The sequence below is a fragment of the Trametes versicolor genome (genome assembly GCF_000271585.1).
Source record: "Trametes versicolor FP-101664 SS1 unplaced genomic scaffold TRAVEscaffold_11, whole genome shotgun sequence".
In the NCBI taxonomy this organism is placed as follows: Eukaryota; Fungi; Basidiomycota; class Agaricomycetes; order Polyporales; family Polyporaceae; genus Trametes; species Trametes versicolor.
The window spans coordinates 208,986-230,706 of NW_007360331.1; the positions used below are offsets into that span (position 1 = coordinate 208,986).

The 21,721-nt window shown below is 58.6% G+C and overlaps 11 protein-coding genes across 11 annotated transcripts; 6 read left to right on the forward strand and 5 right to left on the reverse strand.

The window, feature by feature from the left end:
- Positions 1-1,386: 1,386 nt before the first annotated feature.
- Positions 1,387-3,174, forward strand: TRAVEDRAFT_51609 (uncharacterized protein; the record flags this gene model as incomplete). Its single annotated transcript, XM_008044504.1, has 2 exons — positions 1,387-1,407; positions 1,465-3,174. The coding sequence occupies 2 exons, from the start codon at positions 1,387-1,389 to the stop codon at positions 3,172-3,174; spliced, it is 1,731 nt and encodes a 576-aa protein (XP_008042695.1).
- A 183-nt stretch (positions 3,175-3,357) lies between these two features.
- Positions 3,358-5,352, forward strand: TRAVEDRAFT_51610 (uncharacterized protein; the record flags this gene model as incomplete). The annotated part of the gene is made up of 3 exons (XM_008044505.1): positions 3,358-3,417; positions 3,475-3,552; positions 3,628-5,352. 3 exons carry the CDS (start codon positions 3,358-3,360, stop codon positions 5,350-5,352), a joined length of 1,863 nt encoding a protein of 620 aa, XP_008042696.1.
- A 213-nt stretch (positions 5,353-5,565) lies between these two features.
- TRAVEDRAFT_51611 (S-adenosyl-L-methionine-dependent methyltransferase) lies at positions 5,566-7,559 on the reverse strand (the record flags this gene model as incomplete). The annotated part of the gene is made up of 9 exons (XM_008044506.1): positions 5,566-5,703; positions 5,761-5,929; positions 5,983-6,143; positions 6,205-6,353; positions 6,409-6,707; positions 6,772-6,825; positions 6,876-6,999; positions 7,054-7,222; positions 7,275-7,559. The coding sequence occupies 9 exons, from the start codon at positions 7,557-7,559 to the stop codon at positions 5,566-5,568; spliced, it is 1,548 nt and encodes a 515-aa protein (XP_008042697.1).
- A 707-nt stretch (positions 7,560-8,266) lies between these two features.
- On the reverse strand, positions 8,267-9,310 carry TRAVEDRAFT_132544 (Thioesterase/thiol ester dehydrase-isomerase; the record flags this gene model as incomplete). The annotated part of the gene is made up of 3 exons (XM_008044711.1): positions 8,267-8,438; positions 8,502-8,683; positions 8,741-9,310. The coding sequence occupies 3 exons, from the start codon at positions 9,308-9,310 to the stop codon at positions 8,267-8,269; spliced, it is 924 nt and encodes a 307-aa protein (XP_008042902.1).
- A 234-nt stretch (positions 9,311-9,544) lies between these two features.
- TRAVEDRAFT_74247 (uncharacterized protein) lies at positions 9,545-11,392 on the reverse strand. The gene is made up of 2 exons (XM_008044712.1): positions 10,999-11,392; positions 9,545-10,939 (listed from the first exon to the last, which is right to left on the reverse strand). Exons 1-2 carry the CDS (start codon positions 11,317-11,319, stop codon positions 9,599-9,601), a joined length of 1,662 nt encoding a protein of 553 aa, XP_008042903.1. The 5' UTR covers positions 11,320-11,392; the 3' UTR covers positions 9,545-9,598.
- Positions 11,393-11,595: 203 nt separating this feature from the next.
- On the reverse strand, positions 11,596-12,168 carry TRAVEDRAFT_23145 (uncharacterized protein; the record flags this gene model as incomplete). Its single annotated transcript, XM_008044338.1, has 2 exons — positions 11,596-12,050; positions 12,102-12,168. The coding sequence occupies 2 exons, from the start codon at positions 12,166-12,168 to the stop codon at positions 11,596-11,598; spliced, it is 522 nt and encodes a 173-aa protein (XP_008042529.1).
- A 1,304-nt stretch (positions 12,169-13,472) lies between these two features.
- On the forward strand, positions 13,473-14,114 carry TRAVEDRAFT_51615 (uncharacterized protein; the record flags this gene model as incomplete). The annotated part of the gene is made up of 2 exons (XM_008044507.1): positions 13,473-13,533; positions 13,588-14,114. 2 exons carry the CDS (start codon positions 13,473-13,475, stop codon positions 14,112-14,114), a joined length of 588 nt encoding a protein of 195 aa, XP_008042698.1.
- A 742-nt stretch (positions 14,115-14,856) lies between these two features.
- Positions 14,857-16,039, forward strand: TRAVEDRAFT_66609 (Nitroreductase). Its single transcript, XM_008044713.1, has 4 exons — positions 14,857-15,032; positions 15,106-15,270; positions 15,401-15,634; positions 15,742-16,039. Exons 1-4 carry the CDS (start codon positions 14,877-14,879, stop codon positions 15,967-15,969), a joined length of 783 nt encoding a protein of 260 aa, XP_008042904.1. The 5' UTR covers positions 14,857-14,876; the 3' UTR covers positions 15,970-16,039.
- Positions 16,040-16,273: 234 nt separating this feature from the next.
- On the reverse strand, positions 16,274-16,949 carry TRAVEDRAFT_74249 (uncharacterized protein; the record flags this gene model as incomplete). The annotated part of the gene is made up of 2 exons (XM_008044714.1): positions 16,875-16,949; positions 16,274-16,824 (listed from the first exon to the last, which is right to left on the reverse strand). The coding sequence occupies exons 1-2, from the start codon at positions 16,936-16,938 to the stop codon at positions 16,274-16,276; spliced, it is 615 nt and encodes a 204-aa protein (XP_008042905.1). The 5' UTR covers positions 16,939-16,949.
- Positions 16,950-18,034: 1,085 nt separating this feature from the next.
- On the forward strand, positions 18,035-18,599 carry TRAVEDRAFT_51618 (uncharacterized protein; the record flags this gene model as incomplete). Its single annotated transcript, XM_008044508.1, has 2 exons — positions 18,035-18,104; positions 18,160-18,599. The coding sequence occupies 2 exons, from the start codon at positions 18,035-18,037 to the stop codon at positions 18,597-18,599; spliced, it is 510 nt and encodes a 169-aa protein (XP_008042699.1).
- Positions 18,600-19,271: 672 nt separating this feature from the next.
- TRAVEDRAFT_51619 (uncharacterized protein) lies at positions 19,272-20,891 on the forward strand (the record flags this gene model as incomplete). The annotated part of the gene is made up of 1 exon (XM_008044509.1): positions 19,272-20,891. One exon carries the CDS (start codon positions 19,272-19,274, stop codon positions 20,889-20,891), a length of 1,620 nt encoding a protein of 539 aa, XP_008042700.1.
- Between the last annotated feature and the right edge of the window lie 830 nt (positions 20,892-21,721).

The window sequence follows — 21,721 nt, forward strand, 5'->3', positions numbered from 1 at the left end:
GCGCCGCGTCGCGCGTCGTCCGCTCTCTGCTCGCCCTGCTCTTCCGCTTGTATAGACGTCTCCTATGCCCTCCGCGAGTGGAGTTTAATACAAAGTAGTAGTGTATGCGTAGATCGCGCTGAACGCGTTGCACCTGGTCCCTCTTAGGACTGTGGAAACTGCTCCTCAGCGGTATCAACCCCTTCTGGCTCCGCTTCAGAATTAAACCGTCCCCCACGTCGGTATGACTGCGAAGCATGTCAACGGGGGTTTTGATGAGTTTATAGACACCCACAAGTGGCATTTGAGGACAAGCAAGCCGCAGCTTTGTGGACGCGTAGAATTGCAGCCCGCGTACGAGTTCTGATTGCTTACATGGTCGTGTTCCTCGTCAAACGGACATTGTGTGGCTTCGCGTTTCCCAAATCACACTTTCACAGTGCGTTTAGTCCGCGAAGATATTTTTAAACCGGACACAGTAAGTTTTGTGGTGTTTCCGGGTGCGGTATGTCTGTAGGCATTCCAGTGTCTTGTGTTTCGCGCAAAGCCCCGCGTCTCCCAAAAGTCCATCGCAAACAGATGAGATTGTTTCACCGGATGCTATACTTATATCTCAATAGCTACAGTCCGCCAAGTATGAGGACGCGAGCGGAGAGCTCGCTGCGCAGACGACGCGCGACGCGGCGCGATGATGCGCGACGATGCGCGAGAACTAGAAATACGACAATTCAGAAGCGCCCCCGGTTGATGGCACTCCAAATGGGGTCGAATGCGGGCACTCGACCACCGAGCCCCGTTGTTTGTTCGTGTTTGAAGCCAGCCGCTGCTGAGAGGTAAGGGGAATTAAGGTTGGGAGAGTTTGCACGTGATGTATTTGTACGGATAAGCGCTGGCCTGGGTATGTCGGAATAAATATGTCTACGCTACTTGGATTAGCCCCTTACCTCGAAGCAGCGGCTGGTTGGAGCCTGGGGTAGACGTACCGTGGAGCAAGCTCAACAGACCGTTTTGTCCAGCATATGGAGATCGTACCCCCAAATGCGAGCCCAGTGCTGCCCAGTGGGTACCGTTCTGCTCAGTCTTCCTCGACAGCCGCCGGCAGATACAGGTAGGCCGGCCGGGCAGCTGCCTCTTTTGTCAGCATACTAACGGATCGGACCTGCGGCGCCCTAAGGCCCATTATACAGCACATATTATCGGACATAGCTAGCCATAAGGGCCCAATATACCGCATAATTATCGGACATAAGGCCCCTTTATAGGCCATTTTGTACAGCACTATTATCGGACCTCTTGCAGCATAGGCGGGGGTCCTGTTCAACCGCGCGACGAACCTGACGAAGGCTTCTCTGGAGCGTCGATACCACAAACTTGACTGAAAACAGGAACCAAGCCCACATAACCAACATGTCAGCTCGCGAAAAAGAGGTGTGCTGGCTACTAGATGCCTCCGAGATTGTAGCTGAAGATGCCGACTCTTGATAGTCCTCGTCTCTTCAAGCAACGGATGGCACACGATCCGCGTTCCTTGACCTCCCAGACGAGATTCTACTTCAGATCTTCCGGGATATCCCGCTTGTCAGATATGAATGCGACCCCTCTGTCCTCCATGTCGGCCATAGCCCCTGGCTGGAAGCTCTCCGGACAATGAAAGCTCTCACACTCGTTTCCAAGGCGGCCTTGGGCCCCGCTAGGACGGTCCTTTACGAGGACATTGTACTTCGTCGAATGGGTCAGATACCAGCACTCGCCCGCACCCTGCAAGCCTCACGCGAACATGCACTCCCCGGCGACGTCGCACACTTGGTACGATCTATCCGGATCGACCAGTGTCCTATCTTGGTATCGTGCAAACAGGCGATATACGATAGCCTCGGCGTCATCCTGGAAAGATGTTCTCAGCTCCGCTCGTTTACATATCATCCTCACCGTCAATTCCCCTTCGTAGACTACGTCGCCGGGAAACCCGATGCTTTCGCGGCAGACGGGTTCTTCAACCCTATATGGCTCGTAACGCGAAGCGGACCACTTCTACGACCTCTTTCGACGACCCTCAGAACTCTCGACCTTTCTATCCCCTTCTCCGAGAAGACACTTATCGCAATCCATGGTCTCCTCGGCAGCGCGTCCGCGCTCGCCTCACTGAAGCTTTCCGCGACCAGTTTCGTACGCCGCTTCGACGTCTTGGGACCTATAAACATGCCCGTAATCCGACTTCCCACCCTCACGAGCCTGGAGATCGAAGGAAACCATCCAAGGCTTCCGGAATATATCGCATCCCGATGGGAAATGCCCCAGCTTAGGGAACTCACGCTCCTCAGATGCAGCGCATATCCCACCACTCTCTTCCACACCCTCGGGGCTCATCTCACCTTCATCCACATCTACTTCCTTCATCTCTGGACTGGTAACCCAGACGCCATCCCCTCGTTCAGCAAGGAGCAAATCGAGAATCTCCCGCGCTTATGTCCCGCGCTCGTGCATCTAATCATCCCCGACCCGCAGTGTGGCCCCCTAACCCTCCGCTCGTCCACCCTCCAATTCCTAGATGTCTGGGTCGCGAGCGTGGACACCTCCGCGCTTTCTTCTCCCGAGCTCGCGTGCGTCGCGGCGCGCGATCGACTTCTCAGTCCCGCGAGCGACGTCCCGGCTCTATCTCGCGCGCGACTACTGTTAACGACATTTGTTCCTTGGCACTCTCAGTCGATGCTGAGGAGCAAGGGTCGCCAGCCGGATTGGCCGCGCATTTGCCATCCGACCCTTATCCCGCGCGATTCACACGAAGTCCTGTTCTTTCGCTTTCCCGGGACCTGGGTCGCGCAGTTCGCCTGGGGTTTCGGATACGCAGAGCACCCCCAAATGGTGTTGCCTAATCCTACGGCACTCGGCGACTCGCCGCGAGCAGGGACACCCGATTCGACGCTAGAGGACGCTGAAAGCTCTTCCGACGAGTATGTTGTCAACAGCTCTTCCGAAGACTCTGACTCGGACTCCGATCAAGGAGGCGTGGATGATCTGGAGAATCTGGACTTGGACCCCCCAAACTACCAACAGTACCCCGCCGTCCTTCGATTCCACGATCTTAATAATATCGACGCCGAGCCCCAACTCGACTCTCCAGCCATTCTCGACATGTTCGCGCGTAGCCACGACACGCAGTACCACGCGGATGCACTCTGGGATCCGGATGACTGACCGTTGACTCAGTAGCACTGCGAGCGACTTACAATACTAGCATATGCGGCACTTCGGACTCGCTTTCGCTTCTCTTTGTCTATATTTGTTTGGTCTGTTATGCGACTGAGTGTTAAGCGGATTGGGGCTCCTCTACAATCCGCTAACACTACTACCAATTTCAAGCAGTCGTTCTTCATGAACATGTCACAGCCCTCTGACCAGACCGTGCCTTCTGCTGAGGGCTCGGACTACCCACAAAAGGTCTGCATCGGTGTTCTAGCTTTACTACTACCAGCACCGTCTAACTTCGAACGATAGATAATTTCAAATCAGCGACAAGACGAGACCGAGGAGCTCGATCTCCTTGTAACTCAGCTTCTCGCTCTCGAAGCAACGGTATGTCACTTCGCAGTCTCTTTTGAGGGCCACAGAGGACCAGTGCGACAGCTAATGTCGACTTTCACCACACAGTCTACGCCTGTGCAAGTGACAGACGAATCAGATAGCACGAGAGTCGTGTTTACTAGCCTCCCGAACGAAATCATACTACACATCTTCAAGGAGACGACGCCTCCATGGCACGAATACGATCCCTCCACCATTCAAGGAGCTCATAACCCATGGCTTGAGGCACTCCGGACCAGGAAGGCCCTCTCACTCGTATCCAAGTCTACTCTTGGCCCGGCCAGGATAGTTCTCTACGGAGACATCGTGATACGTCGCATGGGCCAGATACCAGCACTTGCTCGCACTCTGCGGGTCACTGGTGACGGTACCTTCCACGGCGATGTCGCACACCTCGTGCGATCAATCCGCATCGAGCAATGTCCTGTCCTGGCGACGTACAAACAAACGATACGCGAATGCGTCAGCGTCATCCTGAAACGATGCACTCAACTCCGGTCGTTCTCGTATCACCCCCACCCCGCGTTCCCCTTTATAGACAACGTGCCCGAACTCGACCCCGAAGTTGTGGACGGATACTACTACAACCCTATGTGGCTCGTATCCCGAGATGGGCCACTCCTGCATCCTTTGTCATCGACGTTGAAAAGCCTCGTTCTTACTATCCCTCTCTCCCAGACCACGGTCACAGCGGTCCATCACCTCTTCCACAACACATATACACTGTCCTCCCTAGTGCTCGCTGCAACCGAAATCGAGCGCGACTTGAACCTCCCGGAGCTTATGCGCTTTCCCGTCATCCGGATGCATTCCCTCTGCTCCTTAGAGATCGATGCGGGCTATCCGGACCTTCTGGAATATGTCGTCTCCCGATGGGAAATACCCTGCCTCACGCAGCTCACTCTCCTCCGATGCACCGAATACCCCACTTCTTTCCTCCACACATTCGCGGCACATCTCACCTTCCTCCACTTCTACGTCTGCACCCGCCGAGCCATCCGTTCATTTAGCCAGGACCAGATCGAGAACCTACCGCGCGTATGCCCCGCACTCGTACACCTGGTGATCCCCGAGCTGCAGTGCGGACCGCTGACGCTCCACTCATCCACCCTGCAATTCCTCGACGTGTGGGCCGTCAGCGTGAGGGCCTCGACGCTGTCTTCCTCCGAACACGCATGCGCTGTAGTGCGCGCCCGGCTGCTTAACCCTGCGAGCCACGTTCCATACCTCCATTGCGCCCGGCTCCTGTTGACGGTGTACACCTCGTATCCGAGGAGCGACCTGCCTTCACTGGAGACTTGTTTCCGCGGCCCTGACTGGCCGCGCATCTGCCACCCAACCCTCGTCTCGACCAGGTCGCATGGCCCTCTCTTCATACGCTTTTCTGGGACATGGGTTGCGCAGTTCGCATGGGGTCTCGGGTCCGCGGATCACCCCAAAGTAAGACGTCGCAAGGACGAGGAGGGGTACACGGAAAACTGGCCCTCCATCAATCCTGCGCTGCGCATGGACGACTGGTTCAATCGGGTGCTCCGGGAAAGTGATCGCAACGTAGGCATAGCGCATGACTCCGACTCGGACTCTGACGACTCTGACGATGAAAAACGTGGGGTGGATGCCGAAGAGGCCCTCCTGCGATCTCAGCAATACGACTCTCACGAGTCAGACTCCGGCTCCGATGGGGAGTCGGCTTCTGGGGACGACCGCGAGGATCCTGAAGCCATCTTAGACGAGTTTACGCGCAGTCAGAACACTCGGTATCACATGCACTCACTCTTGGACACAAATTGATGGCGATAGACCACATACCTTCCGTACTCTACTGGCAGTGTATCCCTCCCCCACCGGCAGGAGCTATCAGTGTAGCGGTATAAGTTCGCAGCAATCCGGGAGAGCGCCATGAAACTGATCATACATGTCTCGGCCATCTTACAATGTATATACACTGTTCCTGTAAGTTGGTAAACCTGGTTTCTTGTCCTCGTCGTCAGCGGCATCATGTGCTCAAACAGGAATCGCCGTGGTGTAAGCCCAGACCGACCCAGGGGAACGTCTGATGTCCGTCACCTTCCAGCCCGCCAACAACGCCAGCTCAGACATCTCGCTGACCGTGCGCTCCTTCGCCCCGAACATACCCATCATCTGCCACTCGCATCGTCAGCTCGCAGCACGCGTGCCGGGGCCCACAGTAAGACGTACCATGATATCGATCAAGTACCCGTGAATGTTCGCTACCCCCAAGTTCGGCAGGATAGGGGAGTCTTCGCCAACGAACGCGCCGTCGTCGTCGCACGCGTAAGGGAGGAGCATGTCGCCGATGAGGAGCTTGGTGTTCGGCCCCGCCGCGGAGCGCAAGAGGCCGAGCATCCTATGATGTGATATGCGTAAGGTGTGACGACGACTGGCTACAAGGCTATTCACTTTTTGGAGTCTTCGTCTTGCCAGTCGTGCAGAACGAGCCGGAGCAGGAAGACATTAGGCGCCTTCCCAGACGCGAGTGGCTCCCATGGTGCGAAAAGGTCACGAGCGCGGAACGACATTCGTCCAGACTCGAACAACGGTGCGTACTTCGGACCCCACGACTGCGAGGTCCAATTGAGTGAGCGCTGCTTCGCAGACAGGACACAGGAGGGGCACACATACCGCAGGTGCGATCTCGACGACTTGCGGCCTATCCTCCACTACCACTCTGACATGAGGATGGGCCTGCGCGACAGTCAGGGAGGTAGAACCAATCCCTCCTCCGACATCGACGAGGACGGAATCGGGCGGCAAGTCCGCCCATGGGAATCCTGCGCCACGGCTCCTCAGCAACTGCAACAGCCAATCGTACGCGACTCGACTCACCAAAGAGAACGCCCTCCTTCGTCTCCCACTGCCGCGTCCCGGTCATCGCATGCCCGAAGCGCTCCAGTCGGCTACGGTTCTCCGGGAGCTCCAGCCATGGGAAATAGCCGAGCTTCGTGTCGAAGGCGAGGTTGAAAGGCGCGACGTACGACACGGCGGTGCTTTCGTCCTTCGCACTCGACTCCGTAGCCTGGGCGTGGTCGAATCCACCTTTCGCATCTACGACGAGGCTACCTGCTCTAGTGTCCGGGAGGAACCACTCCGTCATGTACGCCATAAACTTGAAGGCCTCGTCTCCGCTGCATGTCGGACCGGGTAAGTATCATTGAGCCGATAAATATTCCGGCGGAACGCGTAACTCACGTGACACCAACAAAGGCAGCTACGCCGTCGGTGTCGAGGTGTTTCTTGCTCGGCCTACGCGATAATCAGATTGGGGTACAGGTACGCAGCATATCAGGACTCACTCGGCACGCAGCTGCTCGACAGTCTTGCCAGTATCGATGTACGAAGACCGCCTATTGTTCGCAAACGTATCAGGGGCTACCTCCTGCAGCCAATGTGACGTAGCAAGTAGTCTCAGAACATGGCCTGGCACGCTACGGTCAGGAATCCTCCGTGATACGCAACGAGTAGGCCACCAACCTAGTCTAGCCGGAGTGAAAATGGCGGGGTCCGGATGGGCGTTTTGGGGGCGCAGTTCCGCAACCGCACGGTGGATATCACGTACGTGCAGCCCTTGGGGACCCGCCTCCCGAAGGATCTCGGGGATGTGAGCGGCCTCTAGGAAGCGAATGGCCGCAGACAGTTGACCCTAAGTAGAGACGTGAGAACGACCAAGGAGAGACGGAAGGAATCAGTCTTACAGCCTGAATGGCTTCCATGAGCCCGTACCACGGCTTGTTGACCGTAGCGCTGAGTTGGCCGCATGCCGCGACGATCTTCTTCGATGCAAGCGACACGGCCGGGTCGTCATCCAGCTGGTGTGCGAGCGACTCTTCCTCCGAGTGCGTAGCAGAGGTGTAGTACGGATCTTCGAGGCGGGGGAAGTGCAAGGGCTCGGACTGAGATCGGTCGGCGTAGATGCGCTCGAGGTCATCGATCGCATTGCCGATGGAGGCATGAAGTGCTCGGAGGGCGGAGAAGCTCATACTGGGCCGCTGATGAGCTACGTAGTGCGTCTGGACAGTCGCATTTATATGCCTCGCAAAGCGCCTGGGGAGCAATATGTCAGGCAGTGGTGCGGCCGCTTGTTCGGTATTCCACACTTGCAGCGAGCGTTTAATATGCCGCAGATAAGACACCTAGACACGAAGTTGGATCTTCTAATGCAGCGCGAGCGTCGCTGAAAACGTACTGAGATGGTCACGCGCATCGCCAAAGCGGCAGTGCCTGTTCTGCCATGTTGCGAGGCTTCTACGCGTGCCTGTTACCCCATCTGGATTGTCAACGAAGGGCCTCATTCTACCCCTTCTCGTACACAAACGAAGGAACCGCGCGGACTTCGCTTATGCGGGTGGTCACACGGGCAGCGCCGTCCGATGATAGCTTGCTTCTCAGAAGCAAGAAGCAACGGCGTTGACGCGTGATGACGCACTGCATGTTTGTACGAGAGCCGCGCGAGACTGAAGAAACATACCACCGGTGCACCTCACATGCTCATTACTCAGCGGAGCGACTCAATAGCCCCTACGCCGAGGTACGAGGAAATGGCGAAGGTTAGAATGTATAGCATTGGGTCCAAAGCGTGAAGATTAGACGCATCACAACATCTTCAAATCCGAGGGAGACGCGCATGTCAGCTGCAGATTATCGAACTGGATGCATCACTCACAGCTCTATATGCGGGCATGGGTATCTATGGGTTCTTGCTGTCCACCAAGGTCTGTGCACCCCCAGGAAGCTTCACGGGCACAGGTGCAACGGTGCCAGGCGCGAGAGGTTCCTTGGACTGTGACGGTTCTCCAAGCATATGCCGAACCGCTGTCGAATTCAGCAGCTTCGCGTAGCGGGGTTGGATGAAAAGCGCGCTGGAAGCTTGTGTTAGAAACCATGTGCAATTGGAAACACGTCAGAATCTATACACAACACACCTTGCTTCCACTAGGACGTTACCCGCCATGTCCTCGACCGTTCCGGATACACGCGCTTTGCGGCCCTGCGCCTCGTCAAGTCTTACCTTGATGACAATAAATTGGTGGGCGAGGGTGGGCGCCTTGTAGTTGATGTTCAGGTTGGCGGTCACGCCCACTTTCTCCGGGAGGTTCAGCAATGCCTGTGGTATGGCATAAACATGACGTTTTGCGGATGGGAAATCACGCAAGTCACTCACCACGCGTGCCAGGCTCTCATCCAGCAGTGTCGCAAGCAGTCCTCCATGTATCACACCTTCATGTCCACACAGCGCCCGACCGACATGGATGAATATCCAGTTCTCCGACGCGTCGTGGCGAGAGCGGACCAGCGGAGGGACAGCGAGCTTCCCAGGGCCCTTCAGCGTCCCAGCCGTCAGGCTGTTCACGCGGCGCTCCTCCGGTAGGTTGAGATACGGTCGCGCCTCGTACCATTGATCCTTGTCCGGCCGCGCGCGGTGTGCCTCCAGCAGGGGGAGGTGGTTGAGTTCCTCTTCGAGCTCCGCGATGTGCACGAGTGCTGCGGGGTCGTCAGGGCGGATTGGGGGCGGCGCAGTTCGTGGCGACAGCAGGTGCGCGAATTCTGGAGGGTAGAGCGCGCCAAGGTAGTAGGAGACCGTCGCAATAGTGCTTGCCCCAGCCAAGAGTCTGAAGTTCCTCCATAGCGGTGACGGGGAAGAAGAGGCTGTCGACGTCGACGACCGCCGCGCAGCAGGGGATGTTCTATGGCGGGCAGCGCTGGTAACATGGCGCCTGAGTGTGGAGAACATGGTGGTACGAGGACAGAGAGGGACAGGCTCGAACGATCATGCCTGCCGCCACCAGTACTGGCACAACGGTGATCGGCCCCATTCCGGTCCGGAGACTTTCGAGAGCGGTATTTGTACATGTTAGGATCCAAAGCTATTGGCCTCAAAGAAATTGCCATAAACGGACTACCTATCATCCTCATGTCGCCGTCGAAAGTGTTACACATAAGTTTTAAGATGAATACGAACCTCGTGAATGCCATCAGGTGGAGTACCTAAACAGTAATCTTTGCTAGAGCAATTCTATCTTCATTTTGCGGCCTTCTCTGCCTGGATCTCCGCCATCCTCTTCGCCCTCGCCGCACGCCACGCCGCCGCCATATGCAACACATCGTCCCAGCCCGACGGCTGCGGATCCGGCACAGCGACCAATATCTTCGGGAACATCGCCGAGATATACCTTCCCACCGCCTTCGGGTCCGCAATGCGATACGACTCCATCGTAAACAGATGCAGCAGTCCATGCGTCCCCATCTTGTATGGGGGCGGCGGGAGGGGCGCGGCACAATCGATGTGGCTCAGGATGAACGAGCGCAGGCGCGGACAGTGCTGCGCAAAGTGTGCGAGGGCGCGCACGGGGGGCGTCGCCCCGCCCGCTCGCGCGTTCCACATGAGCGCGAGGGAGTGCACCTTCGGCCACGCGCGCGCCATGCGCTCGAGGTCGCGCTCGGTTACTTGGTACCCGCTGCGTGGTGCGCGGACGGCGATGTGCTCGAGAGTTGGTATGCTGAGCAGTGGCTCGACGAGCTGCGCGAGCGTCTCGCGCGTGTTCCAGCGTGTAGTGATGTCGAGGACGCACGATGCGAGAGCGGGCGCGTGTCCGCGGGCGCGCAGGGCTTCGAGGGGACGGCGGTAGGTCTCGCTCAGTTCGGGGATCCCGTTGGGGTAGAAGATGGTGAGGCTGCGCAGCTCCTCCAAGGGATTCAACATGTTGAAGAGGCGCGTCAGGTGGGCGGAGGGGCTGGTAACTTCGAGGCTAGATAGATGGCGCAGGCCGACGATGGGCGTGTCGAGCTCCTGTGCGTTAAGGAGGAAATTGATGACGAGGCTCTCCAGTGCCTTCAAAGACGAGGCGATCGTGCGCACAAACTGCGCGTCCACAGGCGTATCGCGACAGTGGAAGCTCGTCAAGCGTGTGAACCGCGCGACCGGGGCAAGACACAGCGGGTGCACCGAGGTGATCAGCTCCAGAGTTTGCAGATGCGGGACGCGCTCGGCATACATCCCGAGCATCTTCTCGACGTGCTTGTCCCCAAGGCTCCTCGTGGACGGATCGCGCAATGCCGCCATCTTCTCGTTTCGGGGTATCCACTCGAGATCGTCGGGGAGGGTGATACAGTCGAGCACGATGTGGAGGAGCTCCAGCTTGTCCGTTCCCACAAGCAGTGCGGCGGTGTCTGTGGGGGATGCGGGGAGCCATGTGAGCTCCTTCAGCCCGGGGAGGAGTGGTGCACCGTTGTTCCACTTTGAGAGCTGGGAGACGATGTGCGGCGTGACAGACGCGATCTTGGGGAAGTTCAGGACGCGAACGCGCCGAGCGTATTGACTGAATCTAGCCCAGTCCTTGGGCGACAGCTCTCCCTTCAAAAGCTGGGTTTCGTTGGTTAGGGAGACGATTCTCGAGGACTTTACAGAGATCTGGAACTCACATACAAGGTATCGTCATTCGGGCCACCTCCTTGCCTGACAGGGCCCTTCCGCTTGACCTTCGTGGGAACAAAGCAGGACAGCAATCGCAAAAGAGGGACAAGGTTGTCCAGCCGCCACCAGAGCGCACTGAGCGCAGGATCGCAGAACGTTCGGCATACAAGGGAGCAGCGGAGAAGGGTCGATCGCAGGTCGACCTCCATCTCTAGCCGTTGGCCGAAGTCGACATCTGCCTCCTCGACGTCATCGACCATCGTCATAAACAGATGCGAGAGCACATCGGCGTGCAGCAGGGCGCGATGCGTGGCCATAAGGACGCTCATTGCAAGACGACAAATAGGCTGCACACAATTAAGGTTGGGGTGTAGAGCAATTGCAAAAGTTGCTGGCGATGATGGTGGTATGGGCGCAAAGTCGATCGTACCGTCGATCGTCGAGATGATCGTGGGGATGGATCTCGCTTAAGGCACGCGCGGGCATTCAACGTGCGTGTCACTTATGCCATCTATAATCGCGCGACATTGCATAAAAGGAGGGCTTATATCATCACTCGAATTTTATACAACAAGCACAATGTCTCTATTCGAGTCGGTCCGAGATCACTTGGGGCTGACAGTGACAGTGGGGACATTGTCCGTCACCGTAGTAGTGGTAGTCGCCGAGCTCGTCTTCGTCACCGGCACAGTCTCCGTCGTGCTCGCGAACTTCGTGCTCGTAACCGTGCTAGTCACCACCGGGTTCGTCGTCGTGCGCACAGTCGTCGTCGCCAGCACGGTGCTCGTCGTAGTAGTCGTCGTCGAGAACGTCGCCGTGCTCGTGACGGTCGCGGTCGCCGGCACGGTGGACGTGCGCGTCGCGGTGGTAGTGACGACCTTGGTGCTGGTCGAGGTGGAGGTGACCGTCTTCGGGGCCGCCGCGTCCGCTGCGCGCTTGGCGTTGGCGGGGACGGTGGTGGTGGCGAAGACCGTCTTGGTGGTGGTGACGGGGCGGGTGGAGGTTATGGTGGTTGTGCTGGCCTGGCACTTCGACGAAGCGGCAGCGCGAGCATCGAGGTCTGCGTCAAATAAGTAAGTTGGAATGGTGATGAAGTTGGGAAACCACGTACCGTTCACCGCACCGGCAGACGCGAGGAGCGCAGCGGAGAGGACAGCGATGATCTTAGCGGCGAGCATGATGAGATGATGTGGTATGGGAAGAGGAGTTGGTATGGGTGTGTGAGTTTGTAAGAGTGGGAGATGTTGGTGAGGATTGTGGGTGAACTGGCACCTCCTCTTATACACCACACGCACATCCGACGGTCTCAAAGGGCGGATACGGTACTCACCTTTGGGAAACGGACTTCGTCGAAACCTGTCCGAGTCTTTCCAGTGAGCATCCAGGAAATTGGCGGTCGACACTCACGGCGGCGACCTCGGACTCGGATACCCAGAGTGATCGCGCTATGATCGAGGAGTCACTGAGCGGACCGCGAAGGCGGGAACGTGGCGACGCACCGCCGTCGTGCCCCAATCGGGAAACCGTCGGTAGTCAACTCAGTGTGCCAGCCTGTGTCAGCCAATGGCGGCGAACCGATGTAGCTTTCCGACGTCTCGATCGCAACGTCAGACGCCCCTAACTGGCACCGCGGAAGAAGAGTGGCTGGGTATTGGCCTGTGTTGGCACTTCCGGCGCCCAAGTTATTGGTCTTGCGGCGTTCTAAGCGTGCGCACGCCAACAAGAGGTGTCAAATTCACCATGGTCGTTCCGAGTCCGTCCTTCCCATGTGGGCTACCACATGGCCGGGCGTGTTGTGCATGAAGCTGTCGGTATCCTCCGCTCTCTCGATCGCTGCCCACGAGGAGGGGAGCCGTCGCGGCTACCGCCCTGCAACGTCGGATGTCCGCATCCATGGGCCGCCGCCGCTTTCTGGTTGGGCTGTACAGACACGTTGTCCAGATCCACTGCCGCGATTCCGGGTAGGCCCGCGCCATGTGGGTGGCTGGCTCGTCGGATGTAGCGTGGACGAAGCACTCGGTGTTCTCGGTTCCCCCGATCGCTGCTCACGGAATGCGGAGCCGTCACGGCTACTCGCGGATAACCTCGTCCAGTACCATCGAGAGAAGCAGTCGGTACGGTTCGAGCGTGAAGCGTCGCCATCTCATCGGTCTTCACAGAACGCAAGTAGCTCGAGGACCGCGGATATGCTGGCTTTCTTGCATCCTGGTTGGGCAACGATGTCTTCTCATACTCGGATGTACCGTGAACGGCGATGGCGCCCAGCGGAGGTACGAATACGGAGGCACTGCGCACTGGGTGTCAGTGTCGGACCCATAGGCAGCACTAAGGATTTCGTACCTTCGCCGTGAAAACTGGACGCAGAGCGGAAGTGGCCTACGAAGCATATAAGCAGCAGGAATCTGCGTCTAATCCTCACCAACATCTTCATCCACTCATCCACTCAACCGCTCAACCACTCTCCTACCGCACCATCTTCATCATGCTCTCCACCACTCTCATCACCGCCTTCACCCTCTTCGCCACGGTGGCTCAGGTTCAGGGTGAGTCCGCCTCGCACACTTCGCACACTCACCCTTACTAACCTTCCCTCGCAGGCGCCACCATCCCCGCTCCCGCTGCCTCATCCACCGCGACCCCGTGCACGTCCGTCGTCTTCGTGACCAAGACCGCCATGCCCACCTCGGTCCTCACCGTCACCAAACACACCACGTCCACCGCCGTGCCCAAGGGCAAGCTCGTCAGCTCGCCCCAGGGCACCTACGTCCCCCGCCGCCGCGCCGACGTCACCCCCACCACCACCGTCACCGTCGTGAAGACGAGCACCGCGACGGACACCACGACGAAGACGGTCACGAGCACGTCGACGACCACGAGCACGCTGAAGACGACGCTGACGGCGACCAGCACGGCGAAGGTCACGTCGACGCAGACGCAGACGAGCACAGTCACGAGCCCGGTGACGAAGGTCGTAACCGCGACGGCCACTGGGACGCGTACTGCGACTGTTACGGCGTTCACCACCGACGCCGAGACTTCCACTGCAACCGTCACCACCACCGTTGGCGAGAAGACTGTTACAGAGGGCGATGTTGCTCGTCGGGCTCTGCCCACCGCCGCCTGATCTTGCATACCATGTTATATCTGTACACAATAGACGTCATCCACGAATGATACTTTGATTCCTAAACCACATTACGCGTGTTCTCAACTTAAAGCTCTATTCCTAATCTCACCTTGCTGGCTGCGGGTGCAGACACTCGAAGTTGTCATCTTGGTCGCCATCCTTTACACATTTCACACCCGGCTATGTTGAAGCGAGCCATTTTCGTGGCAAAGCCATCGAACAGCGCGACAAGGGTGAGAGCAAGAGCCCAAGGTGCCTTGATGTCGCCGGGCGTCGCAGGATGAGGCAGGAGGCGAAGAAGGGGCCCGAAAATAGCGGAACGATCGAGATCAGTCATTTAAACGCCAGCAGTCAGCAAGAACACGTCACGACTCGCGCGCCGTGTCCCGATATGGGTCTTTCACAACGACGACGACGATCGAGCACTCAGCTAAACGGAAAACGCGAGCACGACGCGCCGCACAGCCAAGCTCATCCACGCGCCATTATTCAGCGACTCGCCTCATCGGGCACACATCGCTGATCCAATGTTCTCGCGTCCTCGAGCAGGCGCCCGGGTCCGCGTCCGCCCCCTGGCCGCCTCTGCGTACTCCTTCAGCAGATAACGTCTATGATTGTGACGGGAAAGATGACGTGCCCTTCATCGATCGTGCGCGAGTATAAGAGCGGCGGTCCCTTGGACGTGTAGATCCCAACTCACCGGCACCCCGCACCTCCACACCTCCGAACCTCCTCGAACCTCCCCCGCACAACATCAACATGTCTGGCTCCGCTGCGTTCCTCGAGGCCGTCAAGGCCCGCCGTTCTATTTACACCATCGGCTCCGAGTCGACCATCTCCGACGAGAAGATTGAGGAGATCATCGCGACCGCTGTCAAGCACGCGCCCTCTTCCTTCAACGTCCAGTCCAGCCGCGTAAGTTCCTCCCTTCTTGCTCTCTCCTCATAAGTACTTCTGTATTTCCATTATCGGCATCATTGCACGGAAGGTTTCAAAATGCTTATGCATGACCCCCTGCGGGCTGCGGGTACACGGTTCACGGAACGTGACGCAGATGCGCGAGAGTCCTCCAACGGTGGACGGCAGCGGAGTGCGGAGTGCGAGCATAGACAGAGCCAGTTCTGCGCGCGAGGACGCCGCAGAAAAACGTCGGGTGGGCGCACTACGCCATAATTGTTCTTGTTTTGGGTTCTACCTGCATATATATGCGCGATAACGGTTTTGCAGAAGTCCTCGTAGCCTCTCCCCCGTACGCACACGCTGACCTCTATCCACGTTGACAGGCGGTCCTCCTCCTCGGCGACGAGCACAAGAAGCTCTGGGAGATCACGCTGAACGTGCTCAAGGGCATCGTACCCGCAGACCAGCTCCCCGCGACCGAGGGCAAGATCAACGGCTGCTTCGCCGCCGGCCACGGCACCGTCCTCTTCTTCGAGGACCAGGAGGGCGTCAAGGCCCTCCAGGCGCAGTACCCCACCTACCAGGACCGCTTCCCCGCCTGGTCCGAGCACGCCAGCGTACGTCCCCGCCCCTCTTTCCGCTTCCCCTTTCCCCAGAATTCCCTTGCGCCCCAGGAAGCAGGAGGGTAGGAGTAGAAGAGCAACGCTGACGCGCGCGCATATAGGGCATCCTGCAGTACATCGTGTGGACGGCGCTCGAGGCGGAGGGCCTCGGCGCGACGCTGCAGCACTACAACCCGCTCATCAGCGCGCAGGTGCTCGCAACGTGGGACCTGCCCACGTCCTGGGTCCTCGTCGCGCAGCTGCCGTTTGGCAAGCCGACCGCGCCCGCGGGCGAGAAGACGTTCGAGCCCGTCGAGGGCAAGCGGTTCCTGACTTTCGGGAAGAAGTAAATGTAGAGGATTCGGACATAGATGTGTGTCATGGATTTTGTAGAGCTATATATTGATCTTCTTTGAGGATAACCATAACACCGATGCAGCGTGAATACGAAGCGTAAGCCCCACGCACGCGGGAGAAGGTGACTACTGCGACGACATTCAACAAGTTGGCAAAAAGTCTTGGGATCCACGTTGTTGCTTTACGCATTTAGATTCAGCCCCGGCGTTGAAAGCGTGCGTTGTAAGGAGAGTTTAGAATCGTAATGTTCATTCATAGCTGAAGCACAGATCTAGAGATACGACATGACGTTCGCAATCAAGCCGCAGTGTACATGGCCCGACGCGCGACACCCTCCGTGACAGTGGTCTCTCCAACAGTGGTCGTCTCCGTCGCGGTAGAAGTCTCCGCGTCAGTGGTGAACGACGTAACAGTCGCGGTACGCGTGCCTGTCTCCGTCGCAGTAACGAACTTCGTCACCGGGCTGGTGATCGTGCTCGTCGCCGTGCTCGTCGACGTAACCCGCGCCGTGGTGGTCGCAGTGAGCGTCGTCTTCAGCGTGCTCGTCGTCGTCGACGTGCTCGTGACCGTCTTGATGGTCGTGCCCGTCGACGTGCTCGTCTTCACGACGGTGACGGTCGTGGTGGGCGTGACGACGGGGTCGCGCGCGGCGAGCGTGGCGTACGCGTCGCCGTGCGGGTTGTACTCGCCGCGCTTGCGCTCGGCGGCCGCGGTGACGGTTGTGGTCGCGGTCGTGGTGACCGTGGACGTCGGCCGCACGGTGGTGAACTTGACGGACGCGGCGGGGCACGGGGCGACGGCGCCCTGGTACGAGCCGCCGGGCGAGTAGCTCGGGTAGCCGGAGTAACCTGTGGATAGTGTCAGAGTTGCGCAACAGGGGAGAGAAGAAGGGACTTACCAGCCACTTGCGCGCTGAGGGCCGCGATGACGGAGAGGAGAGCGAAGGACTTGGTGGCGAACATGATGATGATGGAGTAGTGGAAGTGGTAGGGTGAGAAATGGTGATGCTAGAACCGGGAGGGAACTGCCAGCTTATATACGTGCAGCCCACTTCCGCACGTCCCGTTCAGGACATCAGCCCGGCGACTCAGTGCGGCCCCTGGCAGCCTACTTGGCCGCAGAAGTAGAAACCACTAAGGCAGATACCCTTGGGAGCGTGGACCGACACGCCGACCGAGTCCATGGGCGCACGTAAGGGAGTATTCCGCCGCGAGAAGCAGAGGTTAAACACAGCTTTCCGCGTGCGCCGTCGCGGAAACAGGCGATCCGACATAGCGATCCGACATAGCGAAGCAGATTCGCAACGACACACGATCGATCGAGGTACATCCGAGGTGTCTTTCCGTACCTACAACGGGAAGCGCACGCTCATCCGATTCTGGAGGAACCACGCACTTGGTTCCAGCGATGCGCGTGTCAGCCACATGTCCGAGATGTCCATACGCTCTCAGTCGGCGTTCGGTGGGGTTTCCTGAAGGCACATCCGATGGTCAGCCAGTTACTATGGTCAGCCGCAGTGCATTACTTCTCATTGGTCGGTTGACGGTAGCAGAGTTGCGCGCCGGTGCGGCCCAGTCGTATTCTAAATCGTGGATTACCATCCTCAAGAGCGCAGTGGTGGTCCGAGGTACATCTGCCAACAGAGGTCCATGCACCTCGGATGTAGCCAGATCCAAACGCTGTCTTGTCGTCGGCAACCTAGCAGAGGAAAGGAGTATTGAGAGTTTGGCGACTCGGAGTGCGGAAGAAAGCCTGAACCGGGCGCTTCGTCTCGCGGATGCCCCTCCGGGAGAAGCCGCCCCTCCGCGGACCGCCACCGGGAGTCTCGTCATCGAGGCCTGTGTCTTCTCCCGTCATCCATTGGCAACATGGATGCTCCTTATTCTAAGTTTCTCGCAGCCGCGCCAATGGGACGTGCATTGGTAGGACGCAGAGTCTCTCGACAAGTATGGGCCTCGGAGATGTGCAGATGGCTATAAGAGGCAGCCGTTTCTGTGCAGGTCCGTCACCAAACAACCCACCTACTCCTCAACCTCCCACTTCATACCATTACTCGTCATGTTCTCTTACAAGATCGTCGCTGTGCTCGCCACCATCGCCGCGGTCTGTGTTGGTGTCCAAGCTGAAGGTACGTCGATCGTCAGTCAAAAGTCTTCCCTATCTAACCTTTTCCCTCCCCGCAGCGCTTGAGGCTCGCGCATCCTCCAAGTGCCAAGCCAGTACAATCACCATAACCTCCACCCGCCCCGTTACCACCACCAAGACGGTGGCCGCCACCATGACCGTCCCCGCGAACGCTAAGCGCGCGGACGCTACTCCGAAGACGGTCACCTCGACCTCCACAAGCACCAAGGTCGTCACCACCACTGCGACCCGCACCTCGACCGTGAAGGCAACCGCAACTGTCACCAGCACGGCGACCTTCACTACCACCTCAACGACCACCAGCACCGCGCTCGCCACCACGACCGTGCGCACGACCACCAACCCCGTTGTGACCAGCACGGTTACGAGCACCAAGTTCGCGTCTACCACCGACACTGTCCCCGTCACTAAGACGAGCTCCACGACCACCACCACTACAGTGACCGACAATGTGCCCACTGTAACAGTCGCACAGTAGAGATTTGTCATTCACCCGCAGTAGTCCGCTTTACTTGTAACATCCGCTTTATTTAAATTCAACCCAATCACATACCTACTCGTAACAACCGTCTCTCTTCGCGCCCACCAGTTTTTCCAACCGAACGAAATTAGGCACATAGTCTGTTGGTAACAACAAGTCGGCAATCTGCCATATATTCTCGTGTAATTGAACGCCTTGCGTACATCACTCCTTTCCATGTTGGGTGCTGGCCAGTCCATATGCGGATAGGCCTTAGCACTGCCACTCGATATTACTGATCGGCGCTTATGCTACGTTGCGTTCCTTGTTCCCGCCCCGCCAAGTTCGAACCGTATTGCAAGCTGACGACTCGACCATTCACAATTGACCTCGCCATCTCACTGAGTATGTGCATTACTGTTGTATACCGAGGAAAAGTAATGTCCTGACATCGATAATAGCGGGCGTTAGTTATCCAAAAGCACTGCGCTGTAGCCAGCAGCTGAGGAAATGGTCACCTCCGAAGATAACATGATCGTAGAAGAAATGGCTCGCGCTATGCAACGGCAAGCACTCCTATGTGTAAACGACCCACCTTCTGTCAGTGTGACAGTAAGCATGTGTTTCTCGTGAGGACGGGTGTTCGCTAACGCATACGACCAGTGCCCTTTAACCCAGGTGCCCACGTCAATGAAGAAGTCTGCCATCGAACGGCTTCCCCAAGAGCTTCTCCTATACATCTTCCAGGCCGTCGTCCCGCCCATTTACCAACACGACCCCTCGATCGTCCACGGCCCGCACAGCCCATGGATGTCCGCGCTCCGGACCCGCAAGGCGCTTGCCCTCTCCTGCAAGGCCTTCTTCGGACCCGCGACCGAGGTCCTTTACCAAGACATCGTCCTCCGGCGCATGGGCCAGATCCCCGCGCTTGCGCGGACCCTCGACCCTGCCCGGACACCCTCTGCGGACAACATCGCAGCGCTCGTCCGCAGCATCCGCATGGACTCGTGCGTCGTCTGGGCGCCGTTCGCAGACGTCGTGCGCGAGGAGCTGCACCTCATTCTGCGTCATTGTGCTGCGCTGCGGGCGTTCTCCTTCCACCCGCACGTGAACTTCGCGTTCCGCGAGGGGCCGGACAGCGACTTGTTCGATGCCTTCGACCCGACGTGGCTTTTCTCCCCGGACTGTAGCGAAGCCTCCCCCAGCGGACTGCTGTACGCTTCTCTCGCACACGGCCTCTCCGTGATGGATCTCTACATGGATCTAAGAAAAGAGGCCGACTTCCTCGCCTTCCACGCTCTTCTAGCTGGGGCGTCGCGCGTCACGAAGCTCAAGATCAGGCTCAACGGACTCTGCGTGATCGAACCCGAGCCCCTCCCCGGACCCGTACGACCGCTCCTGGCCCTCGAAGACTTCTACTACGACTGCCAGACGTACTGCGGCTGGTTCTTCCAATACATCAGCCACGCGTGGGACCTACCGCGGCTCCGCGCGCTCACCGTCATCGACCAGAGCGCAGAAGCGGTAGACGAGTTCCTGCATGCCCACGGCGCCGGCCTCACGTACCTCCACTGGCGCAACCAATACCTCGAAATCGCGCCGCCCTACTCGGAGCTCGCCGCGCTCGGCAGCAACTGCCCGCGCCTCGAGCACCTTGTCATACAGCACTCGATTCCCAACCGCCGCCGCCGCATCCCGCCCCTCCCCACCGTGCGTTCCCCTACGCTGCGCTTCCTCGACGTGTGGACGTTAGATGTCGACCCGCTCCGGCGGGACGCGCTCCCCGCGCTCATATCCCCGGACAGCGACACCCCAAGCCTCGAGCGCGTGCGCGTCCTGCTCACGCCCTTCACCGACTTCGACCAACACCCGCCCACGGTCGACTGGCCGCGACTCTGTCACCCGCTGGACACCGGGAGCGAAGAGCACAAGCCGTGGTGCCTCCCGGCAGCGCGTGTCGGCCCCACGGCGCGTGTTGCGTTCTTCGAGGACACACAGTGCGGCGGGTTGCATGGGCAGCCCGGCCATTGGCACGCTGATCACGCGCTGGACGTGGAGCTGGAGCAGCTGGCGGTGGGCGAACTGCGCGAGCCGGACGAGGAAGAGGATGTAACGTTCGTGTTGTCTGATGAGTCCTTCGACCTCGACGGGACGGGCGCCGATGAGGAGCTTGAGGGAGACGGAGACGATATAGACCTGCCTGGACGCGGGCCCGTCATAGCAGGAAGTCGGGTTGATCGCGAGGTATTCCTTGCTATGTTTCACGAGAACCAGCTCGCCCCGCCATTTCTCTTTGAGGATGGGGTGTAGGAATTTGAAGTTTGTCGGATGGGCCCCCTTGTACGTCTTATGTAGATAGCTCTGAGCGTCTTGACTTCGTTACTCCTGTATCATATTCTCTGGTTTGTCTGTATGGAAAGTTCGCATCGTTATTGTACACAGGAGCTCCAGTGCGCGAGAAGGCACTCTTCGCCTATGCCTCCCTCGATGAGTGGAGGGGAGTGTGCACTCGGGGCGCAGGTTGGGCGTCAACGTGTCGTGTTGAGGTCCCAAGCACCTGCGCTGACCGCTCGGAACGAAGCGGCGGCGAGCCTGCCCGAAAGGGAGCAGGAGCCGGCCGCCCCGGAAACCGAGCAGCAGACGCGGTGATGCACTCAAGCCTCCCGTAACGGCCGCTAGGACGCTAGGGTCGAAGGGCCGAGAGGACGAGACCCGAGAAGTGACTTGTGTGTGTGTGGGGGTTTCCGAGTACGATCCCGAGTTCCCTACGAACGCGGATGCGCGGGGGACGACGGGGGTCGAGCGAGCTTATCGCTCCTGACCCGGGGGTAGGGGATTGCGCGGACGCTAGTCGGGGGATGCGACGCGGGGCGGGGTACCAGTGCGCGATGACCTCTGAGGAGTACTCACTGTAATTGACGTGGTCGAGGGCGTAAGGGCGCTGTCGGGGAGGCTCGCGAACGCAGTCGCGGTCGCAGTCGCAGACGCGGGCGCAAACGCAAACTTGAGCTCTGAAGGGGTAGGAGAAAAGTGGATTTCCCGGTGCTCGGGGCCCGCGTATATACAGGAGGGGCCGGAGCCGTACGGGAAGGATAAGAAATGAAAGGTGCACCCGTCGCGCACAGCGCGGCGGGCGCGAC

Bases quoted from the DNA above. Each gene is read 5' to 3' on its own strand.
- TRAVEDRAFT_74247 (XM_008044712.1), bottom strand. From the start codon at position 11,319: ATGAGCGTCCTTATGGCCACGCATCGCGCCCTGCTGCACGCCGATGTG. The intron at 10,940-10,998 runs GTGAGTTCCAGA...AACGAAACCCAG, and splicing joins CGAATGACGATACCTTGTAT to CTTTTGAAGGGAGAGCTGTC.
- TRAVEDRAFT_66609 (XM_008044713.1), top strand. From the start codon at position 14,877: ATGTCTGGCTCCGCTGCGTTCCTCGAGGCCGTCAAGGCCCGCCGTTCT. The intron at 15,271-15,400 runs GTGGGCGCACTA...CCACGTTGACAG, and splicing joins ACGCCGCAGAAAAACGTCGG to GCGGTCCTCCTCCTCGGCGA. The intron at 15,635-15,741 runs GTACGTCCCCGC...GCGCGCATATAG, and splicing joins CCTGGTCCGAGCACGCCAGC to GGCATCCTGCAGTACATCGT.